At 42.0% G+C, this 20,848-nt stretch overlaps 1 protein-coding gene across 3 annotated transcripts in view; it reads left to right on the top strand.

The window, feature by feature from the left end:
• SCN10A (sodium voltage-gated channel alpha subunit 10) overlaps positions 1-20,848 on the top strand; it is a 96,787-nt gene that overhangs the window by 52,994 nt on the left and 22,945 nt on the right. For 2 of the 3 annotated variants that reach the window (XM_053599688.1, XM_053599686.1), the window contains 6 exons: positions 9,766-10,125; positions 11,694-12,122; positions 13,610-13,756; positions 15,389-15,512; positions 16,491-16,645; positions 18,870-19,043. In XM_053599688.1, coding sequence (XP_053455663.1) covers positions 9,766-10,125; positions 11,694-12,122; positions 13,610-13,756; positions 15,389-15,512; positions 16,491-16,645; positions 18,870-19,043 — 1,389 coding nt within the window. The remainder of the gene's footprint in view (positions 1-9,765; positions 10,126-11,693; positions 12,123-13,609; positions 13,757-15,388; positions 15,513-16,490; positions 16,646-18,869; positions 19,044-20,848) is intronic. The other variant, XM_053599687.1, reaches the window with a different exon arrangement.

Raw genomic sequence — 20,848 nt, 5'->3', positions numbered from 1 at the left:
ACAAATTTCTACATCACTCATGATATGTACCTAAATCTGTGCATTAACATAATAGAGATTTATGTCTCACAGTACAGTCATTTCTAGTTAGGAAGCTCTTCTGGGAGTGTCTGCTCCAAGGAATGACTCAGGGATCCAGGATTATTCCATATAGTGATGTCACCATCTTAAATGAGTAGCCTTTATGGTGACCATGGAAGAGCAAGTATAGGGCTCAGGGCTATGCCTGAAAGTAGTCTACATTACTTCTGTCCTCATTTGCATTCCATCAGCCAGAACTCAATAACATGACCCGATCTGACCTTCATGAACTTCATTTGCAAGTGAAACTAGAAAATAATCTTCCTTTGTGTGTAGGAGGAGGAAAAGTGAATGGTGACCATATAACCAGTCTCCGCCACATACTCTGAGAACTTATGTTCTATCCACTCAATGTTTACTTAGATCCACTCTCATACTCAGGACTTCCTTGCTCTTTATACCTTCTTGTCACTTAATTTATTTATTGATTATTAAATCATAGCTGTGTACACTAATGCAATCATGGGGCACCATACACTGGTTTTATATACCATTTGACATATTTTCGTCATACTGGTTAACATAGCCTTCCTGGCATTTTCTTAGTTATTGTGTTGAGACATTTACACTCTACATCCAGCAAGTTTCACATGTACCCTTGTAAGATGCACCGTAGGTGTGATCCCACTAATCACCCTCCCTCCGCCCATTTTTGTCTACCTAAAGTACATCCTTTAGAATTTCTTGAGTAATTGCTTTCTGGCTGTAACCTCTTGCAGTTGTTTTCTTTTTTTGTTTTTTGTTTTTTTTATTAAATCATAGCTGTGTACATTAATGCAATTATGTGGTACAATGTGCTGGTTTTATATACATTTTGAAATACTTTCATGAAACTTGTTAACATAGCCTTCACTGCATTTTCTTAGTTATTGTGTTAAGACATTTATATTCTATACTTAGTAGATTTAACATGTACCCTTGTAAAATACACCATAGTTGTAGTCCCACCAATTACCTTCCCTCCACCCATCCTCCCAAATCCCTTCCCCTGACCTTCCTCTTTCCCCTTTATCTTGGGCTGTAGTTGGGTTACAGCTTTCATATGGAAGTGTGGGTGCTTATAAATTGGTTTCATAGTAGGACTGAGTACATTGGATACTTTTCTTCCATTCTTGAGATACTTTGCTAAGAAGAATATGTTCTAGCTCCACCCATGTAAACATGAAAAAGGTAAAGTCTCCATCTTTTTTTAAGGCTGTATAATATTCCATGTTGTACATATACAATTTATTAATCCGTTTGTGGGTCAGTGGGCATTTGGGTTTCTTCTATGACTTAGAAATTATGAATTGGGCTGCAATAAACATTCTGGTGCAAGTATCTTTGTTATAAAGTGATTTTTGGTCTTTTGGATATATGCCTAGTAGAGGAATTGCAGGATCAAACAGCAGGTCTATTTTTAGATCCCTAAGTGATCTCCAAACATTTTTCCAAAGGGAATATATTAGTTTGCATTCCCACCAGCAGTGCAGAAGTGTTCCATTTTCTCCACATCCATGCCAACATCTGTGGCTTTGGGATTTTGTGATATGGGCTAACCTTTCTGGAGTTAGATGATACCTCTAAGTGGTTTTGATTTGCATTTCTCTGATGATTAAGGATGATGGGCATTTTTTCATGTGTCTGTAGGCATTGTGCCTGTCTTCTTCAGAGAAGTTTCTGTTCAAGTCCCTTGCCCACACTGAAATGGGATCACTTGTTCTTTTATTGCTAATATATTTGAGTTCTCTGTGGATTCTGGTTATTAAACATTTGTCAGAGACATAACCTACAAATATCTTCTCCCATTCTGAGAGTTGTCTGCTTGCTTTATTTACTGTGTTCTTGGCTGTGCAGAAGCTTTTTAGTTTAATCGGATCCCAGTAATGTATTTTTGATGTTGCTTCAATTGCCCAGAGGGTCCTTCTCATAAAATATTCTCCCAGGTCAATTTCTTCAAGTGTTTTCCCTGCACTTTCTTCTAGTATTTTTAGTTTCACCTCTTAACTTTAAATCTTTTAACCAGTGAAGGTCTATCTTTGATAATGGTGAAAGGTGTGGGTCCAGTTTCAGTCTTCTACAGGTTGCCAGCCAGATCACCCAGCACCATTTGTTAAATAGGGAGTCTTTTCCCCATTGAATATTTTTGATTGGCTTCTCAAAGATCAGACGATGTTAAGTAGCTGAGTTCATCTCTTGGTTTTCTATTCTGTTCCATACATCTGCCTCTCTGTTTATGTGCCAGTACCATGCTGTTTTGATCACTATTGATTTATAGTATAGTCTGAGATCTGGTAGCTCATGATTTGTTTTTATTTCTGAGTAATGTCTTGGCTAATAGAGGATTTTTTCTGATTCTATATAAAATGAAGTATTTTTTTGAGGTCTTTAAAGTATGACAGTGTTGCTTTAATAGGGATTTCATTAAAATTGTATATTGCTTTGGGTAGTATGGACATATTAACAATGTTGATTCTTCCCAGCCACAAGTATAGTATGCTTTTCCATTTGTTAACATCTTCAGCTATTTCTTTTCTTAGAGTTTTACAGTTCTCTTTATAGAGATCTTTTGCATCCTTTGTTAGGTAAATTCCCAAATATTTTATCTTCCTTGGCACTGTGAATGAAATAAAGTCTTTGACTGTATTTTCAGCTTGACTATTGTTGGTATATATAAATGCTACAGATTTTTGAGTATTGATTTTGTAACCTGAGACCTGCTGGATTCCTTGATTACTTCTAAGAGTTTTGTAGTTGAATCCCTGGTGTTTTCCAGATATACAATCATATTATCTGTGAAGAGTGAAAGTTTGATCTCCTCTGACCCTATATGGATACCTGTGATCACCTTCTCTTGCTAAGTCTGTGATGGCTAAGACTTCCATTACAATGTTAAAAAGCAGTGGAGACAATGGCAACCTTGCCCGGCTCCTGATCTGAGTGGAAATGTTTTCAATTTAACTCCATTCAATATGATATTGGCTGTGGGTTTGCTGTAGATGGCCTCTTTCAGTTTAATAAATGTCCCTTCTAAGCTATTTTCTTTTTTTAATTTTAATTTTAATTTTTATGTATACACATGTTAATTAGGTTTCCATTTTTTTGCCTTCACAAAATTAAAAAGACTTAAAATATAACAATAACAATGTTTAAGATAAGGATTAGAAACAAAAACCTTGTAAAGAATGAACGAACATAAATACTAAGCTATTTTCTTAAGTGTTCTGATCATAAAAAGGATGCTAGATATTATCAAAAGCTTTTTATGCATCAATTGAGAGAATCACATGGTCTTTTTTAAATTTTATTTATGTGATGTATTATATTTATATATTTACATATATTGAACCATCCTTGAGACCGTGGGATAAAACCTACTTGGTCACAGTGTATAATTTGTTTGATGTATTGCTGGATTCTGGTTGCTAGGATCTTATTGAATATTTTTGCATCTATATTCATTAAAGTTATTGGTCTATAATTTTCTTTTCTTGTTGGGTCTTTTCCTGATTTGGGGATCAGGATAATATTTGCTTCATAGAAGCAATTTTATTGTGTTGGGAAGTATTCCTTCTTTTTCTATGCTTTGGAAAAGGTTATGTAATATAGGCACTAGTTCCTCTCTAGAGGTTTGGTAGAATTTCAATGTGAAGCTGTCTGGTCCTGGACTCTTCTTTTTTGGGAGATTTTGTATAGTTGATGCTATTTCAGTACTTGATATAGGTCTGTTCAACTTTTCTAATTCTTTCTGGGTAAGTATAGGAAGGTGGTGTGCTTCCAAGTATTGGTAAATTTCTTTCAGATTTTTGTATATCTGAGAATAGAGTTGTTTGTATATTCATTAAGAATTTTTTGAATTTCTGAGGTGTCTGTTGTTATTTCGCCTTTGTCATTTCTGACTGATGAAATTAGAGATTTTAATTTTCTATTTCTGGTTAGGCTAGCCAAGGGTTTATCAATTTTGTTAAACTTTTCCAAAAACCAACTTTTGGATTCATTGATCTTTTGAATAATTCTTTTGTTTTTGCTTTCATTTAATTCAGCTCTAATTTTGGTTATTTCTTTTATTCTGCTGTATTTGGGGTTGGAGTATTCTTCCTTTTCCAGTTGCTTGAGATGGCCCATTAAGTTGTTGACTTCCTCTCTTTCTGTTCTCTTAAGGAAAATTGCAGTGGTATAAATTTCCCTCTTAGGACTGCCTTTGCAATATCCCAGAGGTTCTGATAATTCATATCTTCATTATCATTCTTTTCCAAAAACTTGGTAATTTCCTTCTTAATCTCATCTTTGACCCAGCTATCTTTCAGCATAAGGTTATTTAGTTTCCATGTCTTCGTATCAGTATGCAGATTCCTGTTATTGGTGAGTTCAACTTTTATTCCTTGATTATCTGAGAAAATACAAGGTATAATTTCTATTCTTTTAAATTTACTGAGGTTAGCCTTGTGACCTAAGATGTGATCAATTTTGGTGTTCCATGGGCTGATGAGAAGAATGTGTATTCAATTTTGTTAGGGTGAAATGTTCTATAGATGTCTATTGCCAAAGTAAACTCACTCAGAAATTATTGATCAAAACACAACCTCCACAGTGACTAAAAGATTAAAAACATCCATTGGTCTTTTGAAAAATTTGACACTCAAAATACTACCAGACTTATCAATATTCTTAATTAACGTGAAAGGCTTAAATTGTCCACTAAAGAGGCACAGGTTGGCTGACTGGATACAAAAACTCAGGCCAGATATCTGCTGTATACAAGAATCTCATCTTATTTTAAAGGATAAATATAGACTCAGGGTAAAGGGATGGACAACTATAATCCAGGCAAATGGAAAACATAAAAAAGCAGGGGTTGCAATTTTATTTGCAGATACATTAGATACATTTAAACCAACAAAAGTAAGGAAAGACAAGGATGGTCACTCCATATTTGTTAAGGGAAACACTCAACATGATGAGATATCAATTATTAATATTTATGTGCCCAACCAAAATGCTCCTCAATTTATAAGCAAGACCCTAACAGACATGAACAATTTGATATCTTCCAGTACCATAATAGTCAGAGATTTTAACACCCCTTTGGCAGTATTGTATAGATCCTCCAAGAAGAAACTAAGCAAAGAAATTCTGAACTTAAACCTCTTGCAGTTTTATCTGAAATTTACCCTTCAGCTTGCTTTTGTCTTTGAGACATATCAATATTTTCTTATGAATGTAAAATTCTAGTTGATAGCTATTTTATTTCAGTTCAGTGAGGATCCTGCCCCACAGTGTTCTGGCCTCTGTTGTTGCTAAAGTGCCATCAGCTTTCACTTTAACTGCTGTTTCTTTCTCTCTGAATGCTTTACTATCTTCTCTTGGTCTTCAGTGTTCTGCCTTCTCACTACAGTGTGTTTAGATGTGGATTTCTTCTTTTTATAATAATTCTTGGGACTCACTGACTTCTTAACTCTGTATATTTGTGATTTTCTTTAATTCGAGAAAGTTTGCCACAGTAACTGAGACAAATATAGCCTTTACTCCATTCTATTTCTTCTCCTTTTGGACTTTGATGTGTGTTTAACTCTCCTACTCTGTCTTCCATGTCTCTAATACTATTCTGATATTTTCTATCTTATGTCTCTCTGGGCTGAATTCTGGATAATTTCTTCTGACACATTCTCAATTCACTATTTCTCTCCTAAACTGTGTCAAATCTGATGTGAAACTCCTCCATAGAGTTTTTAATTTTAAAACTATATTTTTCATTTCTAGAAGTTTATTTTGTAAAACTTCTTATGTTACTTATAGTTTATTATTCTCTACACTTATCTTCAAGTTTTTATTTTATTTCTTTAAGCATAAGATACCTAATTATGCTGTTGTCTCTGGCTAACAATTTTATTATCCAAAGAAATAAATGGCTATTCCCACATGTATATTTTCTCCTGGATCTCACTCACTCATGATGCCTCATTCTTTCTGGTTTTGCCTGTTTGTCTATTTGTTTTGTTTACTGCAACTCTGAGACATTTTTTGAGGGAATGTTTTGAATCCTGGGATGAAGTCAGGTCTTTCCAGAAAGTATTTGCATTTACTTCTACAGGGAACTTTATAGGATTGCTTTAAATTAAATTCTCAGTTTGAAATAGCAACATAGTGTGAAGTCCAGAGACAATCCTGTAGGAGCACCATATAGTGATTCCAAATTCTCAGTGTCAACTTTCTCCCCTTACCTGGTATCTAGCACCAGACATGCAATTTTCATTGCATTCTCTTGGGTTTTTACCCCAGTTTCTCCTTACAAGGTGAGTGTAGATCTTTGGGATCTAGTCTTAATGGGGGAAGAAGTTCCTGTTATAATCACTACCTTGAGAAAGCCCTGGACTGTCTCCTGCTTCCTATACCTCATGAGACTATTAAAACTGAGATTTGTTCCATTTTGCAAATGTCTTCAGAAAAAAAGCTGGCTTCAGCAGTCTATTTATCTCTCTGAATTCCCATATTTATTTAACTTTTGACTGAAAAATTGCTTACTTTGTTTACAGATCATTAGAGCACTTAAGATTTTATTACCCAACTTATTTGGTTTGAAGGAAAGGGGGCCCTAAAAGGAACCAATGTATATCTGCCATATTACCCTGTTTTCTGAAATTGTTTACAAATGCACAAACCATTTCATCACCAAGTGGTGACTTCTCAGTAGAGGACATATTAGACTTTCTTTTCATTCCACTCTAAAAGCAAAACATCTATACTAAAATTTAACATATAGTAAGATTCCACTCTTAAGATTAGAAATTGACTTCAAGTCCATTTATATAAAAATCTATCTAGTTGCTAACTTGGTTTATTTCCTTTAAGCCTTTCTCCCCTTAAATAGAAGTTTTTATATTAATTTTGAGATTAGCTAGAGAAATAATTAAACATAAAGGAATATTAAGCAACTACTAAAAGTAGTTATTTATAAATTATTATGTAGCAATGTGAAGAAATTCTTTGGATGTAATGCTAAGTTGAGGAAAGACTACAGAAAGCAAGTAGATGGAGGCAGAGGTAAAGGTCCCAGGAACATGAATGCAGGTGGGGCTTCTCTCCTGGACACTCCTTTTAGGCATCAGAAAAAGCTAGCTGAGTGCCATCAGCAGGCACCCTGAAAATGTGTATTGACTAACTAGCAGCAGGCACTCTAAAATGTATTTTGACTGACTAGCTAAGAGTAGGGGACCCCAAGCCCAGATATCTCTGGAACAGCAAGTGGAGAGAGCCTATTTTCTTACCTTTACAAAAATGAAAATAATAATAATAATAATAATAATGAAGATGACTCAATTCATATCCTGTAATGGGAATTAAATACAATTTGCTTTCATTTTAGCATAAACTTTGTTATGGACAACAAATTGCTAAGGAGACTATTCATAAGGAGACTCTAATATTAATTTCTAAATTCCTTTGTCCCTCAACTAAGGAGCCAGTGGAAATCCTCAGCCAGGTGTTATTGAAGCAAGAGACATGTCCATGTCCCCCTCACAGTCCCCAGGAGTGCCCTCAAGACTCTGTGGCATGATAGGTGGCTGTTCTTCCATGTCAGACCCTACTCTGGCCTTTGCTTCTGCACTTGTCCAGAGTATACTATAAAAATGGAGACTTACTAATAATGTTGTTAAAAAATTTTTGCATTCCTCTAATATCCTCCACAAAAGGGGTCTAGCTAATACTAACTCAGTTTTTATTTGTGTTTATCAGCTGCCTCTGTGACCAATCTACAGAGTTGGTGTCTTAAGCTCTGCTTCCGGCATGAGGAAAATAACTTCCAGATTAGGACTTAGGTGAACATAGACCCATCTGCCCCATCATGCAAAGGATTAAAACTCCTCCCTTAGGATATACTCACTGCTGTGGGGGTGATAAAACTAGTGTTTGCTGCACTGTTCTGTTCAACACTGCATCCTAGCACCTAAGCCACAGAGCCTGGCTCTTATCAGTTACTCCATAAATACACTTTGGCTTACTGGACCAACAGTTGAGTACAGACATTTTCTTTCTAACATATTAGAAAACCCCATAAATGTATTTTTAAAGTGTGTATACTTTATGCCTGGAACTTTCTTACAGGACATACCATATTTGAGTTTATAATAAACTCTTTTGGAGTCTTGAGCTTGTCTCAATAACTAAAACATTCGTTCCATGAAGGAGCCCAGATACCTCTCCACATATACCTCACAGGCTAGAGCAGCATCATGTGCATGTGTGCCTGGCATTCAGAAAGGGTCAATTAAATACATATATGAATGCTGGGTCCATAAAATCATAGACACTTGCAACTGCAGAGCAACAGATGTTATCCACTGCCCCAAGATGAGGAATGCCCTAAGGCATGTTTAGCCAACATCTATCAAATGCAGTGGGGCATGCCCTACCCCAAAGAGGCTAGCCAGCCTCTCTTCAGGTCTAAACTAAGTTTGTTCTCACTAATTCATGAGTCCCATAATATCCCATAGAATAGGCACATTCAAGAAGAATCAGATCTGAGGCTATAGAACAGCACAGAGATGGCAAGACTACCATCCCAACATACAAAGACCCCTGACTTTGCCACAGTCAATGAAGCACATTGATACTTAGGGATGGTAGAAGGCTGAGCATATATTTTAGTAACTTATGAGGCCTGACAATTAAGTTAATGAACTTGCCACCATTGCCACAGAACTAACAAAAACTTTGCACAAATTTGTGAAATTTTGACAAAAATATTGTCAAAATTGTCAGCTGACTGTGAGAAGCATAGGAGATCAAATAAACATTGATAGAGAAACAGTTACAAGAATTTTAACTGAAAATCTCAACATGAAAAAATGTGTGTAAAAAATGGTCTCTTGCACCATGATAATGTACTAGTTCACATGGAGTTTTCTGTGAAGGAATTTTTAGCCAGTAAACAAATAACTGTATTGTTATTGTAACATCCTCCCTACTCATCTGATCTGGCTTTCAATAAATTTTTTCTTTTTGGGGTTTTTTGTTGTTTTTTTTTGTAGAGACAGAGTCTCACTTTACTGCCCTTGGTAGAGTGCCGTGGCGTCACAGGGCTCACAGCAACCTCCAACTCTTGGGCTTATGTGATTCTCTTGCCTCAGCTTCCCGAGCAGCTGAGACTACAGGCGCCCGCCACAACACCCGGCTATTTTTTTGTTGTTGCAGTTTGGCCAGGGCTGGGTTTGAACCCACCACTCTTGGCATATGGAGCCAGCGCCCTACTCACTGAGCCACAGGCGCCGCCCAATAAATTTTTTCTTTACCCAAAGATAAAGGAAATATTGAAAGGAAGACATTTTTATGACATTCGGGACATCAAGAGTAATAGATCAATACCTCTAAAGAACATTCCAGAAAGAGTTCCAAAATTGTTCTGAAGGATAGACTGGGTGCTGGCATTGGTGCATAGCTTCCCAAGGGGAGCACTTTAAAGGGGACCATAGTGATATTCAGCAATGAGGTATGTAGTATCTTTTCTAGGATGAGTTCATGAACTTAATTGTTCAATGTTTTATAACATAGGAAGAAAGGGCCCTGAAAGTAACTTCCAGAGAGCGCCCCATCTTAATGAATAAGATGCCTTGTGTTTTTCCCAGACCTTTGGTGTGCAGCCAAGGCTTCAGATGAAAGGTAAGAGCACAGCTGCCAAGACCTGACACAGTCTCTGTTTCTTTCCAGCTTCGAGTCTTCAAGCTGGCCAAGTCCTGGCCAACCTTAAACACACTCATCAAGATCATTGGAAACTCAGTGGGGGCACTGGGGAACCTCACCATCATCCTGGGCATCATTGTCTTTGTCTTTGCTCTGGTTGGCATGCAGCTCCTAGGGGAAAACTACAAGAAGAACCGGCAAAATATCTCTGCGCCACATGAAGACTGGCCCCGCTGGCACATGTATGATTTCTTTCACTCTTTTCTGATCATCTTCCGGATCCTTTGTGGAGAGTGGATTGAAAACATGTGGGCCTGCATGGAAGTCGGGGAAAAATCCATATGCCTTGTCCTTTTCTTGACAGTGATGGTGCTAGGAAACCTGGTGGTGAGTGGCAAGCCCTGTTTTGTGAGCAATGGAAGAGGTTTCTGGGTTGTCCTGAAAAGCTTTGATGTTCTGCATTTTTATGCCCATATTGTACTCACTAGGTTGAAAAGTCTTCAAACTTTGTAAATCATGTGGGACACATTATAAGAAGTATGCCTTAGGAGGCAGCCTGACTTGGAGGAATAAGCGCATATGACTGAAAAGACTCGAAAAGACTGTAGAATGCCAGCCCCACCATTTACTAGCTGGGTGACCCAGGGCAAGGGACTTAATCTCCCCCAAGCTTCAATTTCCTTAAAATAAAGAAAATAAAGCTTACTCATGGGTTTACTGGAGAATTAAATTACAGGAGATGACATATGCAAATTGCTTGGTGCAGTGTCTGGGCTGTAGCAGGAACTCAATAAATGATAGCTATTAGTTATTAAAGGAAATTTTTCCTTGCTCACTGTAGGGGGGCTCAGAAGATATTTTTTATTAGAGGAGAGAGAGCTGACTGCACTCTCCAAGCTGCACAGGTGCAAGCTAGGAGCATGAGAGTGGTCACAATTGGACAAGAGAAACCTGGGTCATGCAGAACATCAATGCCCACAATGATAACAGCAAAATCTGACTCCCCAAGTTTGTGGGGATCCCCTTTGAAGCATGCTGCCAGTTATCCCCAACACCCCTCTCTGCCCCAGCCTGGCCTTCTGCCTTCAGTTTCTTTCCACCCACCTTGGTCCTTGCTTTCCCTTTACTGGCTGGCTATGTGGAAGGATTTGGTCTTCTAAAAGCCCCTTTTTTATAGCCCTGGAAGTCAATAAATGTGGGCTCCTTTCTCATGAGAGTTTTATAGACAGGAGAAGGTTAAACCAAGAGAAGAGATGGAACAACAAGTCAAAGTCTTTCCCACCCTGGTTCCTGAGCTAGGGATACTTTCTGCCTGTATCTTCTGCCCACATGTCGGGCTTCCTGAAAGTCCTTTCCTACAGGCAGGCCTCATCACCTCTGCAGAGCCACAGGTATCCCTCACTGTCAGACAGGACATTTGCTTCTGAGCACTTATTTTGCATCCCTCATATCATACCATCTTCACAAACACTCTGAAAGGCAAAGAGTCCCTACTCCCTTCTCACAAGTGAAGAACACGAAGTTGGAAGCAGTGAGATGTGCCCAGGATTCCAGAGTCAGGAATAGAAGCAGGGGCTTTGGCAGAAGAGGGTGAATAGAAGCAGGGGCTTTGGCAGAGTTAGGAATAGAAGCAGGGGCTTTGGCAGAAGATGAAGGGTGTCCCACAAGCAGGCCCCTTCCTGCTCCTCTCTGTTGTCCCTGAATGTTCCTTTGCTCAGTGTGGTGATTCTCCACCCTGGTAGTCTTGTCCACATAAGGCAGGGAAGTCTGGGACTTCCCTCCAGGGTCCCCTCCACTGCTTTCAGAATGTCCATTCCTGCAAAAGGGAAAGCACCCACCTTGGGTAGGAGAGGCCCAGACTGTGGCTGTCCTGCCATCAGACTACTGACCTGGTGGGCCAAGGTGGGCCTCAGCTCATTGATTGATCTGTCTTCCCTTCCATTGCTTCTCTTCAGGTGCTTAACCTTTTCATCGCCCTGCTGTTGAACTCTTTCAGTGCTGACAACCTTGCAGCCCCGGAGGATGATGGGGAGGTGAACAACCTTCAGGTAGCCCTGGTGCGGATCCAGGTTTTTGGCCTTCGCACTAGGAAGGCCCTTTGCAGCTTCTTCAGTAGGCCTTGCCTAATCCCCCAGCCCAAGGTGGATCCCAAGATGGTGGTGAAGCTTCCGCTCTCCAGCTCCAAAACAGAGAACCACATTCCTGCCAATGCTGCCATGGGGAGCCTTGGAGGCGCCAGAGATGAATACAGTGACTTTATCACCAATCCCAACATGTGGGTCTCCGTGCCCATTGCTGAGGGTGAATCTGATCTCGATGACTTGGAAGATGATGAGGAGGAGGATGCTCGGAGCTCCTGGCAAGATGTGATCCCCAAAGGGCAGGTAGGAGTTCTCCCCATGGGACAGCCACAGGAAGTAGGGAGGGGCCTCCAGACTGGAGTGACCCAGGGCAGAAGGGAAATTGTGACAAAGAGGTTTCCCAACATCAGGGTTGACACAGCCTGGAAGAGCCCCTGGCAAGCCAGACATAGGTGTCTTTGACATGAAAAAGCTTGAACTACACCAAATGCTAGAGAAGGTAGCATTTGAGCAGGGCCTGGAAGAAAGGGTCCAAATTCCCCAAGCAGGCAGAGGGTGAGACGGAAGCAGTTGAGCCCCAAACCACTTTTAGGTGCTTTGGGGATTTTCTTTCAAACAGCTGCCCCATTTGCTCTGTCCAAGCCAGGCTCTGTGTGTGGGATACTAATGAGATTCCTCTAAGAACAGGATGTTGCCCAAAAGCAAGACTCATCTTGTTTTCACCAGCATCCTAAGTCCTGATTATTACATGAGTCATTTAGCCACTTTTCCCGATAAGTGATATTATAAGGAAAGGACACTTGTTCTTTTTGGCACCAACAAGTTTAAGGTATATTTAAGCCTTTTTTTTTTGCAGTTTTTGGTGGGGGCTGGGTTTGAACCCACCATCCTACATATGGGGCTGGTGCCCTACTCCTTTGAGCCACAGGCACCACCCAATTTAAGCCTTCTGAGAATATATATTTCTAAGTACTTTGCACTGCTCCTTACCACTTTAAGCTGGTATATTAACCCTCAACCCTCATTAACCTCTTCTCAGTGGCTCAGGGCATGCACTTCTGTGCAATGTGGAAAGGCAGGGAGGGGTCCCTGTGGGGCTTCAGGAACATACACAGCTACCAGTCCACTAAGTGGTGTCAGAAGCTTGCATCTTTAGCTCTTCCATAGCCTTTTTTCCTGTAGCTGTCGCCTGTGTTCCAGCAACAGCTGTTATCGGCTGCCATATTTTACATGCCTTTGTCTGGGTGACAGCCGTGGGCAGGGCAAAACCAACCCCAGAGTAAAGGACATGAACTGTGTGACAGTAGTGTGCCACTCAAAAGCATTTTCCATTATTTTGGCCTTCTTTAGGGGGTTCCAGATGGCTAGGTTCAGTACCAGTCTGACCTCTTGACTGGTAATAATGGTCATGGCTAACATCCACTGAGGCATGCCCTTCATGCAAAGTGTCTCATAAGCACTAACATTTTAGTCATCAAAATAGCCCAATGAGGTCAATCTGCCTTCTCAATTTTGCAGATGAGGAAAATGAAAATCAGAGAGGTTAAATAATTTGTCTAACGCAACACATCTAATGAGTAATGGAGCCAGGAGTTAAACACAGATCTATGTGTCCGTAGTCTTCATGCTCCCTTCACTCGGGTGCATGTATGCCTGTATATTAGTTGCTTATGATGAAGTCCTTGGCTCTGGCAGACTGTCATGTAAAAGATCCCTTCAAATTTAGAAGGGATCTAAATTTGTCATCTAAGGATGTGGCCAGGTGGCCAGCTGGGACACTCTCACACTAGCAGGAGCAGCTGCAGCAAGTCGAGAGGTATGAAGACCACCCGGCCCCCAGGAGCCCAGGAGGTTCTGGAATGTCATCATCTGAGGACCTGGTTCCATACCTGGGTGAAAAGTGGAAAAACAAGGCTGTTCCTCAGGCCCCTGCAAAGGTAGGTATGTGAGCTTCCTGGAAAGGTTGAACAACCAGCTGGACACTGACCAGTGGGTTGGTGGGTGCTGGAGGCTGGGGGTGGAGGTGGGGTAATCCAGACTGCACACTCAGCCATGTAATCTCATTTCTCATCATGGAATTTTTTTAAGTCCTTCCCAGCCTCTGGCTAATCAGTACAGTTTTAGCTTTTACCATGCCATCACTACAATCTCACTCCAAGCTGGTTATAGGGATGGGAAGAAAGAGTGAGGCTCCACAAGCCATGGGACCTAGGACAAGTTCCTCATCACCTCTGAGCCTGTGTTTCTTCATCTAAGAAGCCGAATGGCAATGCCTACTTGATGAGATCATTTTGAGGCTTAAATGAGATGCTGCTTTTCACATGTTTAGCTCCTACTTGAAATGAAGTAAGTGCCCAGAAAATGACAGCCAAGAAAAAAGGAAACAAAAGAGAATACATAAAGAAAGACAAAAATCTTTCAGAGCCAGCAGATAAAAGTTGGAGTTGTTTGCACATGAGGGAGTCTTGCCTTGTGATGCTCGGGGGCTGGGGAGAGGCTGTCTGCAGGTGATTGCTGAACTGACAGCTACACAGACTGAGCAAGAAGAAGATTTGGGGTTTAGGATTATCTTTGAGGTAAAGATAAACTTTGTGGTTTATTTTCTTCAAATCTTTGAAGAAAACAAGTTATAGGGAATGAGGTGTCTATTAAGGTTTAGCATCTCTAAAATCACTGTCTTAAATAATTCAAGAATTTAATTTGACACCTGGCCACTGAGTGCTGACTACGTGACAGGCACTGGGCTTGGCAAAGATAAGGAAGATGTAAGTCATCCCCAAACTTATCAAGCTCTTCACTGAGGAATGTCAGCTCCTGGCTGTGTGCCCCAGGCAAGGCCGACCACAGCAGAGTAAGATAAGAGAGTAGGCTGAGATGGGATTTGGGGGCCGTGGGTGGACACAAACCACGTGGTCTCCATTGGGTGAGGATTGTCCCATTCAGCAAGTGGATTTCATGTTTCCTTTTAAGAGTTTTAAGGACTACCCTGGCTAGTTTTTCCTACTCAGATATTTTCAGTACACAACTTCTGGGTGTTGGTTTTGTTTTTGTTTTCTTTTCCATGACCCTGACTAGGCAGGGAGGGACCTGATAGCGACAGATGGGGACCCACCCCGCCATTTGGGTCCATTAGCCAAGCTATCAGGTTTACTAATATGAGAGCAGCTTCAACTCCTAATTGAATTCATCTGGAGACATTATAGGGCCTGAGCTGCCAGGAGGGCAGCAGGCCCCTGAAGCATTGCTGTATGATTAAATATTCAAGCCCAGTGAATGCTGAGACTCGTTATGGGTATAATTACAGTGTCTCGGGCCATCGCCAGGACTCTATCAGGGGCCTGGAGGTTTACAGCTTCTCACAGCTAAGTCTCTGGGGCTCCAGGGAGAGCATCGGTCTTCTCAGCCTCAACTGGTGAGGTACCAAATGTGGGTCCAGCGCTGAGACTGGGCCCTGAGGGGCTTCCCCTGCACCTCGGGGCTCTTGGCCAGTCACACCTGCAGTGACCATAGGCAGATTCCCCAGACCCCTCAGAGAGCTGAGTTCACTGCCCTCGGCTTCTGCCCCACAGGGAACGGATGACACAAGCTCTTCGGAAGGCAGCACAGTGGACTGCCTGGATCCTGAGGAAATCTTGAGGAAGATCCCTGAGCTGGCAGACGATCTTGAAGAACCAGATGACTGCTTCACAGAAGGTAAAGGGGCAGCCACCAGCCTCTTCACACTGACGTTAATAAGGGCCAGAATCCAGCTCAGCAAACCTGGGTCCACAACCCTGGCCTAGGGTCCATAGGACCCAGACAAGCAGAAGATGCTGCCTGTCCTCAAGCTTGAGAGCACTAGCATTAGACACAGATGCCCTGACTGGCAGCAGTCAGGCTGCACTACCTGCCTCTCATGCCAAGGCAGATGTGGCAGACAGACACTGTCCTTTCCTCATCAACTTGAATTATAAGCCAAACTCATGGGGATGAAAACAGAATAGGTAGTCATCACCATAAACACCACTTGATTTAGGCAGTAAAGGACCCAGAAGAAGGCCATGACCAGACCGTTTCCCTCAATCTATTGTGTAACTTTTAAAGGCAGAATGTGTTTCTTATTATTCTTTTTCCTCAATGTTTAGGACAGTGAGGCATGTTACATTCTCAATAAATATTTGTACAATGAATGAACCAAGAGTTCATACTACGACCTCAATAATTTTTTAATAGAATTTTTATTAAAAACAACAGCAACACTTTATTGAGTGTCTAGTTTCACTTGACTCTGGGCTGGGCTGTGCTGGACTGGATCCAGGCCCATCCCAGCCACATGGTGGCCCCTCAGTTCAACTTGGGCTCAAAGCTCAGTCACTCGGACACCACCATGCACAATAGCTTGTTAGTCCTCCATGTACAAGTGGACGTAAAGACAGGGACCACTGCTATCTATGAGGGGGATACTCGAGGAAGACCCAGAGTGGCCAAAACCAATGGTGGAATGGAATCTGAAGGGCTGGGTTGAGGAACAACCTGGGAGAGATGCCTTTTCTCTTATACTCCAAGGAAGAGGTCTTTATCAAGAAGTGGCAAATGGGTTTCCCAACAGAGCAGTTTCTCCACAGGGCTGGGGAGAAATTATACCCTTTGTCCAGGGGGCCATCACCCACCATCAGTCACCTTTCCCCACAGGATGTATTCGTCACTGTCCCTGCTGTAATGTGAACACTACTAAGTTTCCATGGGCCATGGGCTGGCAGGTGCGCAAGACCTGCTACCGCATTGTGGAGCACAGCTGGTTTGAGAGCTTCATCATCTTCATGATCCTGCTCAGTAGTGGCTCTCTGGTAAGAGGATGGGGGAGTGCCTGCCCTCAAAGTCCTCCATATGGGGTCTCCTCCAATCCAAAGGCCTTGGAGCTGCATCAGTGGGTTCTCCTGAGCTGAAAGTCCCCAGATTACAGCTAGAAGGAAAGCTGCAGCTCAGTACAAGGGTGCCTCTCAGCACCAGGGTGTGCTCTGGGTGCCCATGTCATAGCCTGATGTACCTGGATGTAAACACTTGAGTGACTGAGTGTATACATCCTACTTTATAGATGAGGAAACTGACATTCAAAGGCTTCAATGGACTTCTCCAAGGTCACCCAACTTGTCAGTAGCAAAAGCTAACTTTGCCATAATTTGATCTCAAAGCCCCTGGCTTTCTACCGTCTGACCTCCCCAACATGATGACCTTCCCTGAAAGAGTCTACAAAGGGCATGAGCTGTCTCTGTCTTATCAGACCACTTACAAATCCTATTACTCCAGCAAGGCTCACAGAAAATCATCACAACAGCATTTCTCAAAATGTAACCATGTGCGAAGCTTGTTTAAATGCAGGTTCTGATTGTGTGGCTCTGTGGTAGGCCCTGAGAGCCTGCATTTCCCACAAGCTCCCAGGTGATGCTGATTCTGTCTTCTGTGAACCACGCTTTTATCCTGTCTTCCTGGATAAAAATATGTGCTGTTGACCAGGTGCTTTGCTCAACAGCTCACTGGCTCATGGGCCTTCTCATTCCTCCTCTCCACTTCCCCTCATCCCCTCACTTCTCTCTTGACTCCTCCTCCTCTCACCCCCTCCCGCCACCTCTCCCTTTCCAGGGGCAACTCAGACCTGCAGCAGCTGCTCCAGCCCCAGCCCCTCTCCCAGCAGTTCTCCCCATCACTCCCACTTCTGTTCCCATGGGATGGAACAGGCTGGCACTAAATTTAGTCTTCTTGTGCTTTACTTTTGAAAAATAACAAGGCAAAATGAAAAAAAAACTTGGAAATTATAGAAAAAGGTAAAGAAAACCCATTTTTCTATTATTCAAAGAGAAGCTTACTTTAAAAAGATTTTGATTCACTTACTTCCCATCCTTTTATGCACAAAATATATACATATTACAAAAATAAAACCATATTTATGCATTCTGCAATTTCTGAGTAAATATTTTTAGCCATTATCGTTTAATGGCTTTAGCATGTTCCATTATAGAAATGTGCCATAATTTATTCAACCAGTCCCTATGTTTTCTTCTAATACACACTGGATAGCCCTATGTATACTCCCTTGGAAATGCTGGATGATTTCCTGTCCTAGCTCTGGTACTATGCACAGAACTGGAAGATACAAAGATATGTGGGTTCACAGGAAAATCAAGTTTAGTTGATCTCATGGATAGCCCTGAAGCACAAAGGGCACCACAGAGTTATCCCATGTTGAGGCAAAAAGAACAGTTTTAAAAACCCACACGTCAATGCCACTGGCTGAGGGCTGCCCCAGGGGAGGATACAACCTACTAAGCATTTCCTAAGGTGGATACAGTTCCTGCAGGCCAGGAAAGCCATCAGGAGAAGGGGGCATCTGCATCCCTGAGCTGTTAAGCCCAGCAGCAACAGAATGAGAGCACTGACCCACTAAAAGGGAGCTGGGTGGGCACGAATAGCACCCAGTATCCTTAGGATACGTGCTTGATGGGAGAATTGCTGGGTTTCTGAAATCTTTGAGTCAAATCACCAATTTGGCCTCCCACAAGCCTGGCCTGGTTTTCACTACTGCCGGTCACTTATGAGTGGCAGCTCCCCCCAGCCGCACTAACACTAGGGTTTCCTCATTCATTTACATCTTCACAAGTCTGATAAAAGAAAAATAGCATCTTCCTTTAATTTGAATTTCCTTGATTACTACTAAGATAGAATATTGTCTTTCAGAGGCTTATTGGTGATTTATTTTTGTAAACTGCCTGTGAATATCCTCTGATGCTTTTATTTTTAAACCAAGTCACTCTTAGCATCCCTTTGGTTCACTCCCCAAATCCAGTTGCATTCAGTAATCTTGCAAAGTATCAGCAGGGCTGTAATTCCTATTTGGCTGGAGGAAGTCATGCTTTGCACCTCACTTCCCCAGCAGAGGAAGCAAAATGCTCTGGGCAAGCTGGCTAACAAAGTTGCCTACCAGCAAGGGCTGCGAGCAGGGCTGGCTGGGTCCTTGGGTCTGAGCCCCAGTGCTGTGCCTCTGGGCAGCCTGCCATTCTGCTCCCTTCCTTCCAGGCCTTTGAAGACTGTTATCTGGACCAGAAGCCCACAGTGAAAGCTTTGCTGGAGTACACCGACAGGGTGTTCACCTTCATCTTTGTGTTTGAAATGTTGCTCAAGTGGGTGGCCTATGGTTTCAAGAAGTACTTCACCAATGCCTGGTGCTGGCTGGACTTCCTCATTGTAAATGTGAGTGGCTCAGTGGGCACAATGTCATGTTGGGGTCCTCACTTCTGACTGTTGGCAAAGAAAGCCAGGGCTAAGGAAGCTCAGAGACCTTGCCCTCAAGGGCTACTCCAAAGACAAGCTTTGAGCATTCAGAAAGAGTCTCAAAATAGCCTTGCACACCTGTGAGTAGAAAGGACCATGCAGAACATGATTCAGACACAACAGTGACCATCAGGTCAGTCCTCAGCTCTTAGGCCCCCATCCAGGAAGACTACTGCAGTCCCCTGCATGTTTGTATCCAAAGTGAGATGATATATGAGGCCCTTAGGAGTCTCATGGCTTTGTCTCCACAGATAGGGTTTCTGGACCTCGGAGAGCCATGTCCTGTGAGCACAGAGAATCTTCCCCCGTGCTGATTCCATGGTCCTCAGCCCCTGCACTTTAGAATCACCTGGAGAGCTCTGAAAAATACAATCAATAAATACCACTACCACAGAGATTCTGATCTGACAGGTCTTGGGTAGAGTTAGGCATTTCCAATATGCAGCCACCGTGGCTGAGATCCCTGAGTTTACATTACTGGTTCCTACCCAATGTCATTTACAGGCACAGAGGGTCCCTCTCGAGAGATGATGAGCTTGAGCTTGTGTGCTCAGACTCACAGGAACCTGTGGATACTAACCCTTGCATTAGGGAGTCTACCGTGTGCCCCTCACATGTTAGAGTGATTCCTCAGAGTCATCTCTTCCACTAAATTACTCTACTCTCTCCCGACCACTAACCCCTTGGCTTTGCAACATGGCTATCCGGTTATTTGTTCACTGCAGTGTAGCTGAGGATTCCTGTGAGCAGGGTGAGGCATGTGCTGTGTTTGTCTCTGCCTTCACCACTCCAGCAAACACCAGCACAAAGGTCTGCACATTGGAGATGTCAGGAAATGCATCTGTTTAGTGCTTGCCTCCCAAAGCTGAATGGGGTCCAGTACAGAACATATGAAACTGTACAGAACATTCTGTCCAGCCTCATATGCTGGCAGGCCACCCCTTCCCTCCCCCCAGCAGGCCTGTGCTTGTCTCCTTTCCTAATGCCAATGCACTAGCAACATCAGGCCACTGTGCCACAGAGATTAGCCATGAGGCCTGAAGTCTGAGTGACAGGTGATAATTTTGTGCATATAAAATAATTATTCATAAATGCTGGGAAGATGTTTTCTTCTGGCTCCCCAACCCTGTTAGGGGCACAGTTACTCCTGCTTATGTAGGTATCACTAGTTTTAGTCCTCATCACCTTAAACTGTTACTTACTCATTCCATCTATCCTCCTACTGATTCTTCCTTCCAACCATTTGTCCTTTCTTCCACATATCCCTACTTCCATCTATCCAGAATTTACTCTTCCTTGTTGCTTCCACACAAACATCCATCCATCTTTACTTTTCCCATCCTTCTCCATTTCCATTCTTTCCATCTTCCCTTCTGCTCAGCCATTCTTTCTAACCTTCCTTCCATCCATTTATCCATTGATCCTTAACATTTATATCTTTCTATCTTTTGATTGATGCTTCTATCCAGACACCCAGTCATCAGACTTGTCCACCCTTCATGCATCTTCCATCTAGACACCCTCTACTTATTCATCCTTCCATCCATTCATTCTTCCATCTTTCCATTCTTCCTTCAATGCCTTCATCTGTCCTTCCTTTCTTCTACTTATCTGTTTATTCTTCCCTTTCACTTCCATTTATCTATTTATCTATTCATCCATTCAATCAACCTTCCAATAATCCACTCATTTCTTCCAATCATTTCTTTTATCCAGCTCTTCAT

Source organism: Nycticebus coucang, chromosome 8, assembly GCF_027406575.1.
Source record: "Nycticebus coucang isolate mNycCou1 chromosome 8, mNycCou1.pri, whole genome shotgun sequence".
Lineage (NCBI taxonomy): Eukaryota > Metazoa > Chordata > Mammalia > Primates > Lorisidae > Nycticebus > Nycticebus coucang.
The sequence above is the reverse complement of the archived record's forward strand: the minus strand, read 5'-3'. Positions and strand labels throughout refer to the sequence as shown.